Here is a 17,312-nt window from a genome sequence, read left to right on the forward strand (position 1 = left end):
AAAAAAAAAGAGGACATGAATTGGAAAGAAAGTCAGAGGTGGTATATGGGAGGTTTTGGTGGGGAATAACGAAAGGGAAGGAGTAAATATAATCTCAAAAAATAAATATATAAAAAACTAAAAACAAAACAGTTACCCGAAAATAAAAAACATAATTACCACATTTCACCAATTGCTCTTCTGGATACAGACACAAAAGAATTTAAAATAGGAGCTTTTGTACACCCATGTTCACAGCAAAGATTATTCACAATACCTCAAAGTTGAAGAAAACCAAGTGCCTACTAACTGGTAAATAAATGAATAAATGAATGAATGAATAAATAAGGTAAATACATATATTATTATCCAGCCTTAAAAAGTGAATTCTAATACTACATACAGCAATATGAAAAAATCTTGAAGGCATTATTTGCTAAGTCACAAAAGAACAAATATTATGATTCCACTAATAGGGGTATCTGTATTGGGTAAAGTTCATAGATACAGAAAGAACTTATTACAAAACTATAGTAATCAAAACACTGTGGTACTGAAAAAACAAACAAAAAACATACAGAGCAAAAGAATAGGGTGCTCAGGAAAATGTCCTTACATATGTGGCCATTCTGTTCCATTTATATATTGACAGGTCCTAGGCAATACAAGATACTTAATATATTCTGAATTTCAGCTCTAAATATAAATGAGTTCTATAGATGGATATTAATGACATTATACATTGCTGTGAATGTAATCAATACTACTGAATTGAATGCTTGAAAGTACTGAGAGCAAATGTCACCTGTTTTACAAATTTAAAAAAAGTGAGGGCCATGCCCTAGAGAGATGGCTTAGTGGGTAAAAGCAACTGCCCTATAATTTGAGGAGCTGAATTCAAATAATCACTGTAGCACAAGTGTCTATAATCCTGATGCCTCTATGGGGGTCCAAAAAGCAGCACAGGCTACCTGGTCTGACATACGCAGTGGAAAAATATCAGAGCCCGTGTCCCAAACAAGGCAGACAATGAGGCCTGACACCAGAGACTGGCTGCTAACCTCCACATGCACATAGTGGCCCATGTGTATGCAAGGGCGAGAGCGCACTCGCACATCCACGCGCACAAACACACAGGCGAACCAAACACGGTAGTTAGTGCCAGTAATGCCAGAACTAAAAAGGTAGAAGCAGGACAATTATGAGCTCAGGGCCAGCCTGAGCTGAGTTGAGCTACATGGTGTAAGCCATTAGGAGCTACACAGAAAAACCAGGAACCACTTACACACACACACACGATGTTATATGCCACAAAGAGCTATACAGAAAAACCTGGTATCACTTACATGCATGTGCATGCACACACAATGGAAAAAGCATTTAAAACGATAACTGAAAAGAAAATTGTCAACAAAAGTAACAGCATATTTGGTAATGGAAATCGAACTCTCCACCTAAGATTAAGAACAAGGCAAGAGTAACACTGTCACCTCTATCTACCATTACACTGGAAACCTTAGCCAGTGCAGCAAGAAAAATAAAAACTGCAAGCATCGAAGAGGAAAACATAAAGCTGTCTTTATTCACAGTTGTGCACACAAAAGTCCCAATAGATTTTTTTAAGTGACTAGCAGAACTCATAAACAAATCAAATACAAACTCAATATACAAAACCAATCACATTTCTATATAACAATTAGAAAACAAACAATTTGGAAAATAAACTTTAAAACCAGACTGGTTCATAATAACATTAAAAAGCAAAATAGTTTAAAAAACCAGATATTAACATTAATTGTTTCAAAATATTAATGAGAAAAATAAAGATAGTGCAATAAGTGGAAAGACAAACTAAATGCAAGGATTAGTAAGACTGCTCTTATTAAGATGACAGCCAGAAACAGAACCCTGTGATGGAACACTTTGCCTCACAGGTCTAAGAGCCTGAGTTTACCTAGCACTACAAAAAAAAGACAGGGCTGGAGAGATAGCCCAGTGGTTAAGGGCACTGGCTGCTCTTCCAGAGGACCTGGGTTCAATTCCCAGCACCCACATGGTAGCTCACAACTGTCTGTAACTACAATTCTAGAGAATGACACCTTCACACCAATACATATAAAGCAAAATTTAAAATTAAAAAAAAAAAAAAAAAAGAAAGAAAGAAAGACAATTCTTCTGACAGGAAGAGTGCAATTCAGTAAAAATCTCCGTGATGTTTTTGGAATTTTTTCCTTTTCTTTTATTTGTTTGCTTTTCCTATATGTAGCCTTGGCCGCCCTGGACTCACTTTGTAGACCAGGCTGGCCTTGAACTCACAGAGATCTGGGAGTTCTGGCCTGCCTCCCAGAGTGCTGGGATTACAGGCATGTGCCACTGTGCCCAGCTATATTTTTGTTTTTTAAAATAAATTGATTCTAAACTTTACATGGACTTTTTAAGGAGAAAAAAAAAAAAGCTAAGCCAAATAATATTGAAAAGGAAGAATGAAGGTGGCCCCTAGTTTCAAGACACTGACTTTTATGAAAAGATTTAAAAAGATTAATAGAAGAGAATAAAAAAAATCCACAGATTCAGTTTTTTGTTTTTATGGAAAACTTCTAAATATTCATTGAGACTTCTACAAATAACATTAGAAGACACAAATTTGCATATTAAAAGAAACTTGTCAAAATTATGGTCATGAATGTAGTCCTAAAATCATAGTTTCTGGAAAAAAATGGATAAGATTTCCTAGTGAAGATATAAGAATCAATACCAAAAGATTCCAAAAAACAGACTTGATAACAAATTCCAAGTTGTATTCCTCATAGAACATGTTAAAAATGAAAACAAAAACCACAGACTAGGAGAAAATATTCATACCACATATGCCAACAATACAAAAAGGAGACAATAAACAATGCTTTTAATGGTCAAGAGTTGAACCATTTAAACAGATGACAAATGATACAGTTACCAACATAACTGGCCTTTGGAGAAATGTAGATTAAAAATATCCCATCTCTTTTTTTACATTGCTCACTAGTGTTACAAAAATGAAAACCTTAACAATTTCAATTACTTGCAAACATATGAAACAGGAATTCACATGGTACTAGAACTATAAAATATAAAAACCTTTTGGAAAACTAGTGACTCAACACGAAGTTTAATGTATATTTATCATATAAACCACCAATTCCTAATATGCCTTAGAGAATCAATAAACATGTATGCATATAAATCTTTGTGTAAGTAATCTTATAGCTGGCTTATCTGTAATAAATGTAAAAACAGGCCAGGTGCCAACAGATTATTACCTGAGATATTGTCAGTGAATGGACTATTGGACCAGTGAGATGGCTCAGTAGGTAAAGGCCCTTGACAGCAAGCCTAACAACCTCAGTTCAAATCCTGGGATCCACACAGTGGAAGGAGAAAACAGATATCCACAAGTTGTCCTTTGTCCTCCATATATATACCCTGGCACATGCACTACCTTCACACAGTAAATAAATAAATATTAAAGAAGGAAGGAAGAAAGGAAGGGAGGGAGGAGGGAGAAAGGAAGGGAGGGAGGGAGGGAGGGAGGGAGGAAGGGAGGAAGGAAGAAGGGAAAGAGAAAGAAGAAAAGGGAGAGAGAGAGAGAGAGAAAGAAAGAAAGAAAGAAAGAAAGAAAGAAAGAAAGAAAGAAAGAAAGAAAGAAAGAGAAAGAAAGATAAACTATTAACACTTACATCACAGATTACTATCAAATACTGGGCTAAAAAGGCACAAAAGAGCAAATGTTGTGTGAAGCTATGCATTTAAAATTTTAGAAGAAGAAGTAAGTTACTAGGTTTGGGGGATTGAGTAGTGGATCAAAAGGGGAAAGAAGCATAAGAGAATTTTGAAGATGGATTACAATGGTCAACACACTTGTAAAAACTGCTTTGACTTATATTTTCAGATAGGAGCATTTTCTTCTTTGAAAAGTTCCCATCTCAGTTTTAAAGATACAAAGAACAAGGCTTTGGGGGCACACAGAGACGCTCCACCACTTACCAGGTGTATGACCTTGGCCAAGTGTTAAACTGTCAGTCTCCCCATCTGCAAAGTAGAAAGAGCTAGAGTTGAGAATAACTTCATATAGCTGCTAGGAAAAGTAAACAAGATAATACTTTATTGACATAATATAGTAAATGCTCATTAACTATTAACAAAGAAGTTAGAAATCTTATTCTCATATTTCAGCCAAAGAGAAAGATGCAGGAGTAACTCGTAAGTAAACACTGGGTAACTCACACTTGTTTTGTTACAATGACCCCTAGGCAAGGATCATTCCAGTTTTATAGATGACGACTTTGGGCTTCACAGGTATCCACAGATGTCAGCGTGCAAGCCTTCACTTGTGCATTCTTTTTTTCTGACATAGTCTCATGTATTTCAGGCTGGCCTGGAATTTATTGTACATCCCAAGATAATCTCGAACTACTACCGATTCTCATGACTCTACCTTCCACAGTCCAGGATTACAGGCATTTGTCAGTTCATGTATATACTGCACCATGATTTCCATATAGGGGCACTTTCAGCAGTTAACCCTACAACTCAGCTAATATTAAAAGCTATGTAATGTGCCTTTTTTTCCCTTTCCCTTTCTCTCTTTTCTTTCTCCCTTTCTCTCTTTTTTCTTTCTTCTTCCTTTCTTCCTTCCCTCCCTCCCTCCTTCCCTCCTTCCTTCCTTCCCTTTCCTTTCTTTCGCCACAGCTGGCCTTGAAATCACAGAGACAACCACCCCCTGCTGAGATTAAAGGTGTGCGCTGCCACAAAGGCCAACCTCTATTGACTGTTGCCAGTATTAGGCTCAAGCCTCCTGATACAAGAAAGGAAGCCAATTCTGAGGGTTTGATTAATGAATGGAAGTGGGGGCTATAAGTAGACACTTCAAAACATTATTTTAGGCTTTAAATTTTTGTTTGCATTGTGTGTGTGCTTGTTAAAGCCTGCATGTATATGTCAAGGTGTGCATGTGCAAAGGACAGCTATGGGGAGTTGGTTCTCTCCTTCTACCATGTGGTTACAGGCACTCAGTTTAGATGGCCAGGCTTGGCAGCAAGCCACATTAGCTGGCTGAGCCATCTCACTCATCTATTCTAGGCTTTCCCCCAAACCCCCTTTTGGAGACAGGGTTTCTCTGTGTATCCTTGGCTTTCCTGGAACTCACTCTATAGACCATGATGGCCTCAAACTCAGAGATGCACCTGTCTCTGTCTCCAGAGTGCTGGAAATAAAGGTATGTGCCTCCACCTACCTGGTTCTATTCTAGGCTTTTAGAGTGTCCCTTCCTCAAAGCAATGTCAAGGTAAGAGAATTCTGATCTGGCATGGTGACAAACACATGTGATTCTAGGAGGCTAAGGCAAAGAAAGCTTGAGTTACAGCCAGCCTGACAACACAGGGTTATCAAGACCAGCCCTGGCTACCTAAAATCCTTTCTCAAAAAAATAAAACAAACAAAAAAATAAATAAAACAAAACAAAAATTTGGGGAAAAAGCTAGGTGTGGTGGCACATGCCTGTAATCCCAGCACTCAGGAGGCAGAGGCAGTTTATCTCCGTGTGTTTGAAGCCAGCCTGATCTACAGAGTGAGTGCAGTACAGCCAAGGCTACACTGAGAAACCTTGTCTCCAAAACAACAACAAAAAACAAAAACAAAAACATTGAGGAAAGGAGAGATAAGAATGTGATATAAAACCTCTTCTCTAAGTGGGAAGCTGGACCTAAGGCTTAATTTAGTAGAAGAGTTTCCAGAAACTTGGCAGCTGAAAAGAGAACCAATTTTTCATTAAAACATATTCAATTTCTTATGCAAAAAAAAGTTTTAAAAAATTAAAATTGCTGGGCGGGAGTGTGCTCCTTTAAACCTGACTCTTAGAAGGCAGAAGATAGGCAGATCACTTTGAGTTAGATGCCTGCTTAGTCTTTAAAGTGAGAAAACAAAACTAAAGTGACAAGATGAGCAAAATTCTCATGCATTCTGATACCAAGGTATTAAATTCAAACAACTAATTTGAATTTTTCAGTGTTTTTAAAAATATAAGGACCAGAGAGATGACTCAGTAGGTAAAAAGCATGTGACACACAGGCCTGATGACATGCAAATAATCCCTGGAACCCACCTAACACCAGAATGAAAAAAATCAAGTCCATAAAGTTGTCCTCTGACCTTCACACACTTACTTTCACAGATGAACCACTACTCCCTCATCACCCACAGACAGACACTATCTCAAACTGTTACAATACTGCTCCTATAAAACATAATAACAATTGCTACAATCTCACCTCAGTGGGTTTTTTTTTTAAATTCCTTCTTAGTCATCCTTGACAAATCTCCAGAGTCAAATGTTCTAGCATTCCCTGCACCCATCAGATAGTGACAGAAATCCATGACTATCTAAGGACTCAACAACTGCCTTTTAATCCAAATATTTTTTCAACAATTGTAAACAAGTGCTTAACTCCTGGCTCCACAGAGAATGCCTACAAGTCAGTATAAACTCTGAAATGGGGGAGAGTTGGTCAAAGGAATGGAAATTCAGCCTAAACTCTCAACCTCATCCTATCCTCACTTTATTCAAAAGAACCCAATCAGAAAGCACTTCCCAGCAAAGGAAACTGATCTAGGGGTAATGCCACATATTGAGATGGGGCTTTAGAAGCACAGAGGAACTGCTATAACCAGGAACCACCTAATCACTAAATGAATGCTATGGAGAGGAGACATTAAGGGAAAACAGGGAGACTTGTAATTTTATCTTAATTTGCTTTAGGAAAGATCTGTCTCTGCCAGGAAGTGGTGGTACACGCCTTTAATCCCAATACTCAGGAAGCAGAGGCAGGAGGATCTCTGTGAGTTTGAGGCCAACCTGGTCTATATAGTGATTCCAGGACAGCCAGGACTCTGTTACACAGAGAAACTCAGTATCAAAAAACAAAACAAAACAAAACAAAACAAAACAAAACAAAAAAAAAAAAGGAAGGAAGGACGAACCTGTCTCAAAAGAAACAATAGTCCTAAAACTGAGCCATAGAAGAATTCTCTGTAGACCTAAATTCCCTGATTAATTCTTCCAGTTTGTGTCCAAAATCATCCTATAATACTCAAACGACACTTTAAAATAGCCTTATTCTTTTGCACTTTAGAAAACCTCATCATATATGTTATAAATCATTATAAAGGCTGGGCTGGACATGGTGGTACATGTCTTTAACTTCAACACTAAGACAAAAGCAGGCAGATCTGTGAGTTCCAGACCAGCCAAAGCTATGTAGTGAGACCATGTCTCAAAGGAAAAGAAAAAAGGGAAAAGGAAACAATAAAAGCCAAAGAATCATTATATTGTCTTTAACTCTTCATATATATATATATATAAAACACACATATGCACAGAGATACACACTAAAATATTATAAACTTTATTTCAAATTGTATGTATGTGGAGGCCACAAGCCTTCCACATCTCATCTGGGAAGGTCAGTCACAAGACAACTCTATAGGATCAGCTCTTTCCTTTCACAGATGCCAGGGATCAAACTCAGGTCATTAACTTGACTAATAATCCCTCTATCTACTGAGCCATCGTCCTTTCTTTTTAAAATAAATTTACTTACTTATTTATGCAGCATTCCGCCTGCATGTGTGCCTGTGCACCAGAAGAGGGCACCAGATTTCACTACAGGTGGTTATGAGCTACCATGTGTTTGCTAGGAATTGAACTCAAGACCTTTGGAAGAACAGCCAGTGTTCTTAACCTCAGAGCCATTTCTCCAGCCCCTGCTGAGCCATCTTGCCACATATAAACTCTTTTTAAAAAAATAAAAGCAAAAAGTTGAGCCACGTGTAGTGGCAGAAACCAGTACTTCGGAGGCAAAAGCAGGCTGATCTGTGTGAGTTCACAGGCGGCCTAGTCTACAAAAAGCCAATCCCAGGCCAGCCAGAATCACACAAAGACCATGTCTACAATAATAATGATGACCACGTGATAACGATGAGCATGAAAACTGAACCAAGGACCTTGCTCAGACTGGCCAAGGCTCTGCCACTGAGCTACTTACTCAGTCCCACCATTAACACTTGAGACTTAACCAAAAATAAGGAAGCTACAGACAGGATAGAGCAGTTGAAAAAGGACTCTGTAGCCATATACTTCATGACATACTTTGGGACAAGTTATTTTGCCTTCTCAAGCAGGCCTCACAGTTCTAAATATGGAATATTTAAAGTAGCTTTTTCAAGTGTTTAACAAAAAAAATCAATGTGAAACATTTTATAAATATGTCACCTATTACTATATGGTAAAAGGCACATACATTTTTGTCTGCCATTCTGGTTAAACCAGCAACTCTTAACAGAACTGTGGTCTTTATGCTGGGGCTAAAGTTTGGCAAATACAGGAGAGAGGAAAACAAAAACAAAAACAGTACTGTATTAATTAGGTCAGATACTATGATATAAAACCTAGCAAATTATCTTATATGACATACTCCTATATACAACTGATAAATATATGCAGTGTCTGGTACATAAGAAATGCCCAATAAATAATATTTCTTAGGCTGAATAAACTTCTTGCCATCCAAACCTGAGAAGCTGAGTTCAGATCCCCTGAACCCATGCATCTATAATCCCATTGTTCCAACAGATATGGGAGTCAAAGACAAGAGTTCCCCAGAAGTTTGTGGGCAATATGAAGCACTGAACAAAAGAGATTCTATCACACGGTGAACAGTGAGGCCCAACACCCAATTTTGCCCCCTGACCTCCACACGTGCTGTGGCATATACAAAATAAGATAAAAATAACTATTTTTAATAGCATTTATCTTTCCTTTCTTGAAATCTACTATTCAACTTTAAATGGATTTTCTGCATATAATGCTTGTACCTATTTGCACTAATATCCCTTCTTTTAAGGGTTATTATTATTACTACTACTCCTATTATTATTATTTTGGTTTTCCAGAGAAGGTTTCTCTGTGTAGCCTTTGCTGTCCTGGACTTGCTTTGTAGATCAGGCTGGTCTTGAACTCATAGTGATCCACCTGCCTCTACCTCCCCAGTGAGGTTGTGAGCCCACCATGAAGATAACCCTAATCCTCTAGAAAAGCAATCAATTGCTCTTGACAAGCCATCTCTCCAGCCCTGGATCATGCTTCTTTTAATTCAGAAGTTTTTGCTTATTTAAATAAACTAAAGCACTCATTTAAAATGTTGACTTTCAAACCATAAATATGTCTACTGTAACATGGTGTATAATACAGGTAAAAGTAGAAACCATCTGAATGCTTAGGAATAAAAGAAAGGCTAAATAAACCATTGCAAAGTTGTTGCCCTTTAAAAATATTTATTAAAACAATTGTCTCATGACTTGGGAACAATGCTGTAAATATATAAGGGATAATGGAATACAAAAATACATATATAGTATGATTCCTAATAATGTAAAAGATGACCTCAAACATGAACCTAGAAGGGTTTTTCCTGAATGAAAAATAATTTTTATTTCTTAGTGGAGAGATTAGGGATTCTTGTGTTTTCATTTTAATGTTTTAAAGAAAAACACAAGTTTCTGCTACCAACGGAAACAATTGTTTTTTTCTTAATTCAACTACACCAGCAAGCTCAACCACTTTGGAAAGAAAGAAAAAACAAAATAAAACAAAACAAAATTCTAAAATTCTAATCTGTTGAACTGCAAGCAGCTGTTTTCCTCTGACATGTACCCTTTGAACATCATACAAACACTAAGCATAAACCAAAAAGAACCATCAACTTCAATTTTGGAAACTGAAAAAGATATTTTCAATTTTTGTTGATGTTTTCTTTATGATTAATTCAGGATCACAGTACAAGTAGAGAAACAGACTTCATTATGTATAGTCCAAAAGCTCAGGAACAACTTTGCAGAAGTAGATTGGAGACAAAAGTCGTACTAGGGAAGAAAGAACAGCTGTTGCTAATCTAACTATTTACCCTTTGACCCTCTATCTGCCCGATAACTGAACAGGACCAATTGTTTCCATGTATTATGGGGTGTTTACAATCCCTGAGAGGCATGAAAGGAATTAATAATTTAGCTTAGAAAGCTGACAGCCTTTATTGGGTAGCCTCTTGTCTGCAGGTCAGAAATCAGAGCAAGGGCTGTCTTGAAATCACAGGTCCTTTTACTGTTTCAGTTTTATAGCTTAATTGACCCCCAAACATAAATCACTTATTTCTCCTGTTTTAGGCAACAATGACTTCCATTCTCTAGTTCCCTTGTACCAAGGCAGCCCTTGTTCTTTTGAGTTTTACAACTACATGGTAAACACAGTAGCTGAGGGAAAACTCAGGGAGCAGGGCAAACTGAAAAGGTTATGCTGTTTTGAACTTCTCTTGACCTCTGACTGCCCTTGTACCCAGCTTATGCTCAGGGCACAGTATAGGGCATGTCTTGTAGAAATGAACTTAGCCTGAACCTGGGCCATAACATTGGACTCTAGGAAGCCCTACACTTGCATGAAGGAGCCAGAATTTGAACTGTAGCTCATATTTGAGCATGGCTGCTCATTTGCTCTAGCACAGAAAAGGTAACTAAAAGAACACCTGGTAGGTAAAGTAGGTCTTCCCCTAACACACTCCACCTGCCGTCTCAAATATGCTATCCACAACCACTACAGAGCACAACTGGAAATGAGCTGCAAAGGTGTTCCTATCACAAAATAAAATAGGCACAGGCTTTTCCCACTAAGAATTTGCAGTGGGAAGACATTAGGATCTCTAAATTACAAAGATACAATGAAGAAAAAGCTCTTTTATTCTCGATTTAATCTGTAAAAATACTAACATGGGAGATATTATTCCTTCTAGTCAGAATCCACAAAAATTACAGTATCAAAAATAATAATCAGGGTTCTAGCAAAAATGGCTCAGATGCTTCTACTTTTACACAGAACCTGAGTTTAATACTCAGAACCCACATGAATCACATATAACTCCAGCTGTTCCAAAGGATCCAACACCCTCTTCTAGCCTTCATGGTCACCTACACTCACATACAGATATACACAGATACATACACATAATTGAAAATAAAAATAAGGGCTGGAAAGATGGCTCAGCCACCTAAATCTTAAAATCATTATATTCATTATCATCACTATCATCACCATTATCAGTAGGCTTAACCTGGTAGCACCACGCCTATTATTCAAGCATTAAGAAGGAGGAGGAGGAGGAGGAGGAGGGATTACTTTGAGTTTGAGACCAGACTGGACTACAGTGAATTTAAGACAGTCCAGGTTACAAAGGGAGACCCTAGCTTTAAAAAAAAAAAAAAAAAATCAAATTCTAATACAGCATGCACAACCCACCTCAGTCTTATAGCTTCCTATAATTTGGCAGTTAAGTTTGCGCACACTCACATTCTAACACTAGTATAGACTGAGATCATAAATTTTACTTTTGTCAACCCATTATTATAATAATTATAATCTTACATGTTTCTTCAAAGACAAAGGACAAAATTAAAGTACTAACTTCACAAAAGTGATGTAGGAACTGAGACTGTTACCCACATACACTAAGTACCAAATTCTATGAGACTGATGCACTGCCTGCTGTGCTAAGAAAGCACTTAAGTACTTTTTTTAAAAGTCATTTTTGGTGACTCCAATTCCATAATGATATATAAAATCGTATTTATTCTCATGTAATGGAGAATCTACAAACCACCATTTTCTGTAAAGGAGGTCATGTAAACAAGGCTTTTCTCAACAAATGGTATGAACTACTTTCATGAACTATATGAAAAAGAATATAAAATTGGCTGTCACTTGCTAAGCTCAAGGTTTAAAAACTATCTCTCCAAATATTTCTAGTATATTGCTAACATGTGAAGGCAAAACTATACTTAATCATTTGTAATCTGAGACTAAGAATTCAGCCTGCAGCAAAGAAAAACAGTGTTTTACTTAGCTTTTAATTATTTGATGTGCTTCTATATAGTCCATTAAAGACTGCTTGCAAAATATTAGTGCTTTCCTAGTACTAAAAAATGCTTCTATGACAGATTCATGATTCAAAAAAATAACATAATTTACCTTTTCCTCATCCCAGGCTAAAATCATAAGAAAGGACGGAGACAAAATATGTGTTAACCCTCAGCTACTGTACTGATATGCACTCTATGATAATATATAACTGACTCTCAATTTTGTGAACTTCAAAGAGCGATGTCTAAGATTGCTAAAACAACTCAGTGGGGAAGGATCTCTGCTGCCAAACCTGACAACCTACATTTGATCCCTAGAATGCACATTGGAGAAGGAGAGAATTCCCAAGTTGTCCACTGACTTCCACATGCATAATGTAGCATGCACAAATTCCCTACATATACAATTAATGTTTTTTCAAAAAGCAAAAATAATTCCCTGGCATTTGATAAATATCATAGATTTATTCTGCTTGGCAATAAAGCGTTAGCTGAACATATATGAATATTTATTTTAAAATGTATGGAGAAAACATATGAGAAAGTCCATCTTCTCAGGGATGATCTTAGCTGATAGGTGAAAGACAAGCTTTATCACTTACCTAATAACATACTGGTTAGTTAGCCCCATGACCCTTTAAAAGTCCCAGAACCAGCAAGTAACTCTACACCATATCATAAATTTTAAATCTGAATTACCATTTGACCTTTTAGCAGTATAGCAAAATAAGGTCAATACACAGTAGACACACTCATGTTTATTTCTCTAACAACTATAACCATGTCTCAAAATATTTCATGCAAGAGTGTGGGAGCATAGGAAATTCAAATGACTATGATTAAAACTTATACAGCCTTGAAAAACATCATCTAACTTGATATTGAAACAGTCTCACCCATACCCTAATCTTAATATAGATACAAATGCTTTAAGTTAAGTTGGTACAAAGGTTATCAATTATAAATTTCTAAACAAAACATAAAGTTGGGCATGGTGGCATAAATAGGTAATTACAAGACACAGGAGGCACACACAGGAGAATCGGGAATTCAAAGCCATCACCATCTACATATTGAGTTTGAGACTAGCCTGAACTATAAGACTCTGTCTTAAAGAAAAAGAAAATATTAAGAAATGAGAGTACTGGAGAGAAAGTAAATAGGTAAAGTTTGTTGCACAGCATGCTGAGTTTAGCTCCCTAACACCCATGTAAATGTTAAGCAAGGCAATGTGTGCCCATGACCCCAGTACTGGGGAAATGAAAAACAGATCCTAAAAGCTTTATTCAGGATCAGTGAGAAATCCTGCCTCAAAATGATGATGATGATGATGATGATGATGATGATGATGATGATGATGATAAGAGCAAATAAAAGAGAACACATAAGTGGCCTCCAAGTGCATGTCCACCCACACACAAACATACACATATAGAGACACACACAGGAAGAAGGAGGGGAGGGAGAAAGAAAGGGAAAGGACAGGGAGGAGGGAGAAAAATGAAGGTCAGAGATAAAGAGAAGGGATGGAGGGAAGGAAAAAGAGAAGAAAGTGAAGGGAAGGAAGGAGAAGAGGAAGGGACAAGTAGAAAAGGAAGAAAGTAAGGAAGAGGGGAAGGAGAAGAGAGGAAACAAGCTAGCCTCTGCGATACTTGATCTTGACTGGGATAGTTGATCTTCACTGCTAACAGGAAGGATTTAGAATCACCTAGGTGACAAACCTCTGGGCCTATCTATGAGGACATTTCCAGACAGCTTTAACTGAGATAGTAAACAAACCCTTAATGTGGGCAGTATAAACTATGGGCTGGGGTCCCAAACAATAAAATACACAGAGCACTGAGCACCAGCATTTCTGTCTCATCTCCTTCCTGAATACAGACATAAATATGACTAAACTGAATCACACTTCTGATGCAAAAACTACATCTGCTCTGGCTGCCACATCTCCCCTGCCATGGTAAACTGTACCCTAAAACGATGAGTAATCAAAGAGCCAGCGACTGAGTTCATGTCAGGGACAGTCCCTGTTCCCATTACTAGGGAACCAAGAAGGGGGCAAGCTGGGATACAACATGAATAAACTGTAATTAATAATAAAAATAAAAAATAAATAAACTATGAGTAAAAACAAAGCCATCCCTTACTAAGTTTCTTCTGTTAGGTGTTGTGTTTTTTTGTTTTGTTTTGTTTTGTTTTCACAGCAATGAGAAAAGTTAAGTAATGTAACTTCTTTTAATAAACAGTAAAAGGCAATATTTTTAATGTTTTTGCCAGGTGTAGTGGCACATGCCTTTAATTTCAGCATCCAGTAAGCAGAGGCAAGTGTATCTCAAAGAGTTCAAGGCTAGTCTGGTTTACATAGCGAGTTCCAGGACAGGCAGGCATACATAGAAGAACTCTGTGGGAGGGAGGGAGGGAGGGAGGGAGGGAGGGAGGGAGGAAAAGGAAGGAAGGAAGGAAAAGGAAGGAAGAAGTTTTTAATATACAGTTGAGTATGTACATAAATCCAACACTGTTTGCTGGTTTCACTGGAAGATTGAGCAAGGGGCTCTGTTTTAAACAAAAATTTTCAGCAAACAACTTTCTAGTAAATATACAGATCTGGCCATCAAACAATATTAACAAATGAAAAAGAAAATGTATGTAGAAAAAAAAACCTATCAGTCTTACAATTGTTCAGAGAAGATTCAGTGTGATCGCCATTCAAATAAGAATTATCAAAGATACCTTAAGTTTGACATCTTAAGTACAGAGTTACACCTTACCAACATCTTACCAAAACACTGGGTAACGTTTAGAACTTACTGGTGCCTGGATCAAGCTCTGCCAATTCATCCTGACAGAAACCTAAAGACAGAACAATATGGGAAAAATGATTATTATTTTTTAATTTCTCTAAGCTGACTCTAAATATTAAAAATCAAATATTATTTAATGGGGAAGGCTTCAGGCTTCAGGCTAGGATGTGACTCAGTCCTTGCCTAGGATAAGCAAAATACTGGGTTCAACTTTCAGTAACACTCCCACACCCCAAATTAGACTCAAGAATTGGTTTGAATTTAAATCCTAAATCTCACAATTACCTAACAAGTACAGATTCTTCCCCCCAGCCCCCGGGTTTTCATCTCATCACCTAAATATAGAGATAAAAGCATATACTAGAGTTATATCAGGAGTACGGAGTTTAGCACATTCCTTAGCACATAGTAGGGGCTCAATAAACAATTGCATAGTTGTATAAATAAGAATACCAATATCTATTGAAATATAAACTAATAGGAAAACTAAATTTCATTTAATACTTGTTTTTTTTATTTAATGGTATCAATTATGTCCCAAAAGAAAGCAAAATAAAACAGGAATTTGCAACAAATATACAAGATGAATTTACTTAAGATTATCACCAATTAGGGCTGGGGATATAGATAGTTCAGTTGTTAGAGGGCTTGCTTAGCATGTATGATGCTCTCCAGTTTGACCTCTGGCACTGTATAAACTAGACACAGTGGTACAGGCCTACAATCCCAGTACTCAATAGGCAGACACAAGAGAGAACCAATGGTTCAAAGTTATCCTTGACAACATAGCAAGCACAGGGTAAGCCTGGAATACTGAGACCCAGTCTTAAAACAAAACCCTCAAAAAGCTTTACCTACACACAAATAAAACCAGTTCTTCCATATATTTATGCTATGCTTACAAATAAGACAGTGTGCTTAGAAAGAACAAAACCCTGGATTCAATTCCCAGAACCAAGAAAATAAGTATTGAAATAAATATCACAAAGGACATTTCACATCAATAACACCTGTGCTTTGTCTGTTTTCTTGGTGTATAAATAACACCTTGTAAAGAAAAATCAAACATTAAGTGGCAAACACAGTCCTCTGTCTACATTTGATCAAAGTTTTTTTTTTTGTTTGTTTGTTTGTTTTTTTATAATGACTACCTTTCTCTTCATTAGCTTTTATTCATCCTTAAATAGTCCCTCAGAAAAGCATTCTCTGGTATCCTGAACTCATCTCTCATAGACAAGATCAAACCTATAGTTAAAACTACATATAACTTTTGTGGCTATTGCTTCACTGTCCTTATCCCCACAGAATTATTCATTCAATGTGTGACTATACTGTTGGATAGTTCCCCGGGTGCAGATGATGTCCTGTTCTGTTCATGTATATCCCTTTACCATTCACGAACCTAAAACACAGTAGTTGGTCAATAAACATCAGATAGTAACAGAAGAGGATAGTAACAGCAAATATAGAAATAATGGAGTAAAACTCATACTAAAACATGCCTACAAAACCCCCATGTCTTCAAAGGTAGGCAAGTCCCAAGCCAAGCCAGCAACTCGGAGCCACATGGAGCAAGGATTCAAGTAGTAAGTGAACTGCTTAAAAGCTCTAAGCCAGATGTAGTGGTTCCCACTGGGAATCCCTGTACTCAGGAGACTAAAAGCAGGAGGATCACACCAGTTCAAGGCTAGACAGATGTCCCTCCTTTTTTCCCCATCTCTCACCACCAGGAGTTCAAGGCCAGCCGGGGCTAGTCTCCAGTAACACCACCACCAGCACCACCAGCACCACCACCACCAACAACCCACACACACATGCTCTCTTGGTTAAAATAACAAAAATCAAGGTACAGCTCAAATAACAATCACAACTATGAAACATGGAAAACGAAAAAGACTTTTCCATATATACAAAAAGGCAAAGGAATGATTTAAATCCTTCTTTCACTAAGTAACAAACTCTTCAAATGTAGGGACTGTGTTTTTGCCAATGAAACTGCTCCTATCCCTGAACAGTTGCCCACATATTATGGAAGGTACTCAAATACAGGATGATCTAAAAAGAAATGCACGGGCCTGTCTGTTGCTCCAGGCTAGAGGAGGAAAGTCATAGAATCAGATGATTTATATCTAGCTTGTACAGAGTGGAAGATCTACAGAAGGACACTGGATCTCAAACAACAGAATTCTAAAGCCACTAAAAAGTAGTAGCCTGAGAAGGCTACTTAGGAGTGTCTAACACTTCTCCAAGTACCAGCAATGGGGACTGGAACAGCTGTGTAGAAATATCAGTGTCTGAGTTCACAGACTGCTTCAGCAAAATACCTTAAATAACAGAATTTATTTGTCATAGCTATAGAGGCTGGGAATCAACAGACTCAGTGTCTAATAGAAGCCAGCCTTAGTCTAGTTCACAAATCACAACTTTTTGCTGGTCATATGATAGAAGAGACAAATGAGCTCTGAAGGTTCCCTCTTATATTAGAAATTAAGAGCCCTGATAACCTGATAACTTCTCCCAGTCTTAAGATAATCAACT

General features: G+C 37.3%; 1 protein-coding gene across 2 annotated transcripts in view; it reads right to left on the minus strand.

Annotated features, from left to right (window-relative positions):
• Nr6a1 (nuclear receptor subfamily 6 group A member 1) overlaps window positions 1-17,312 on the minus strand; it is a 191,959-nt gene that overhangs the window by 134,544 nt on the left and 40,103 nt on the right. For both annotated transcript variants that reach the window (XM_060390080.1, XM_021633361.2), the window contains exons 2-3: window positions 14,782-14,823; window positions 4,003-4,047 (exon numbers count right to left, since the gene is read on the minus strand). In XM_060390080.1, coding sequence (XP_060246063.1) covers window positions 4,003-4,047; window positions 14,782-14,823 — 87 coding nt within the window. The remainder of the gene's footprint in view (window positions 1-4,002; window positions 4,048-14,781; window positions 14,824-17,312) is intronic.

Source organism: Meriones unguiculatus, chromosome 8, assembly GCF_030254825.1.
Source record: "Meriones unguiculatus strain TT.TT164.6M chromosome 8, Bangor_MerUng_6.1, whole genome shotgun sequence".
NCBI lineage: Eukaryota > Metazoa > Chordata > Mammalia > Rodentia > Muridae > Meriones > Meriones unguiculatus.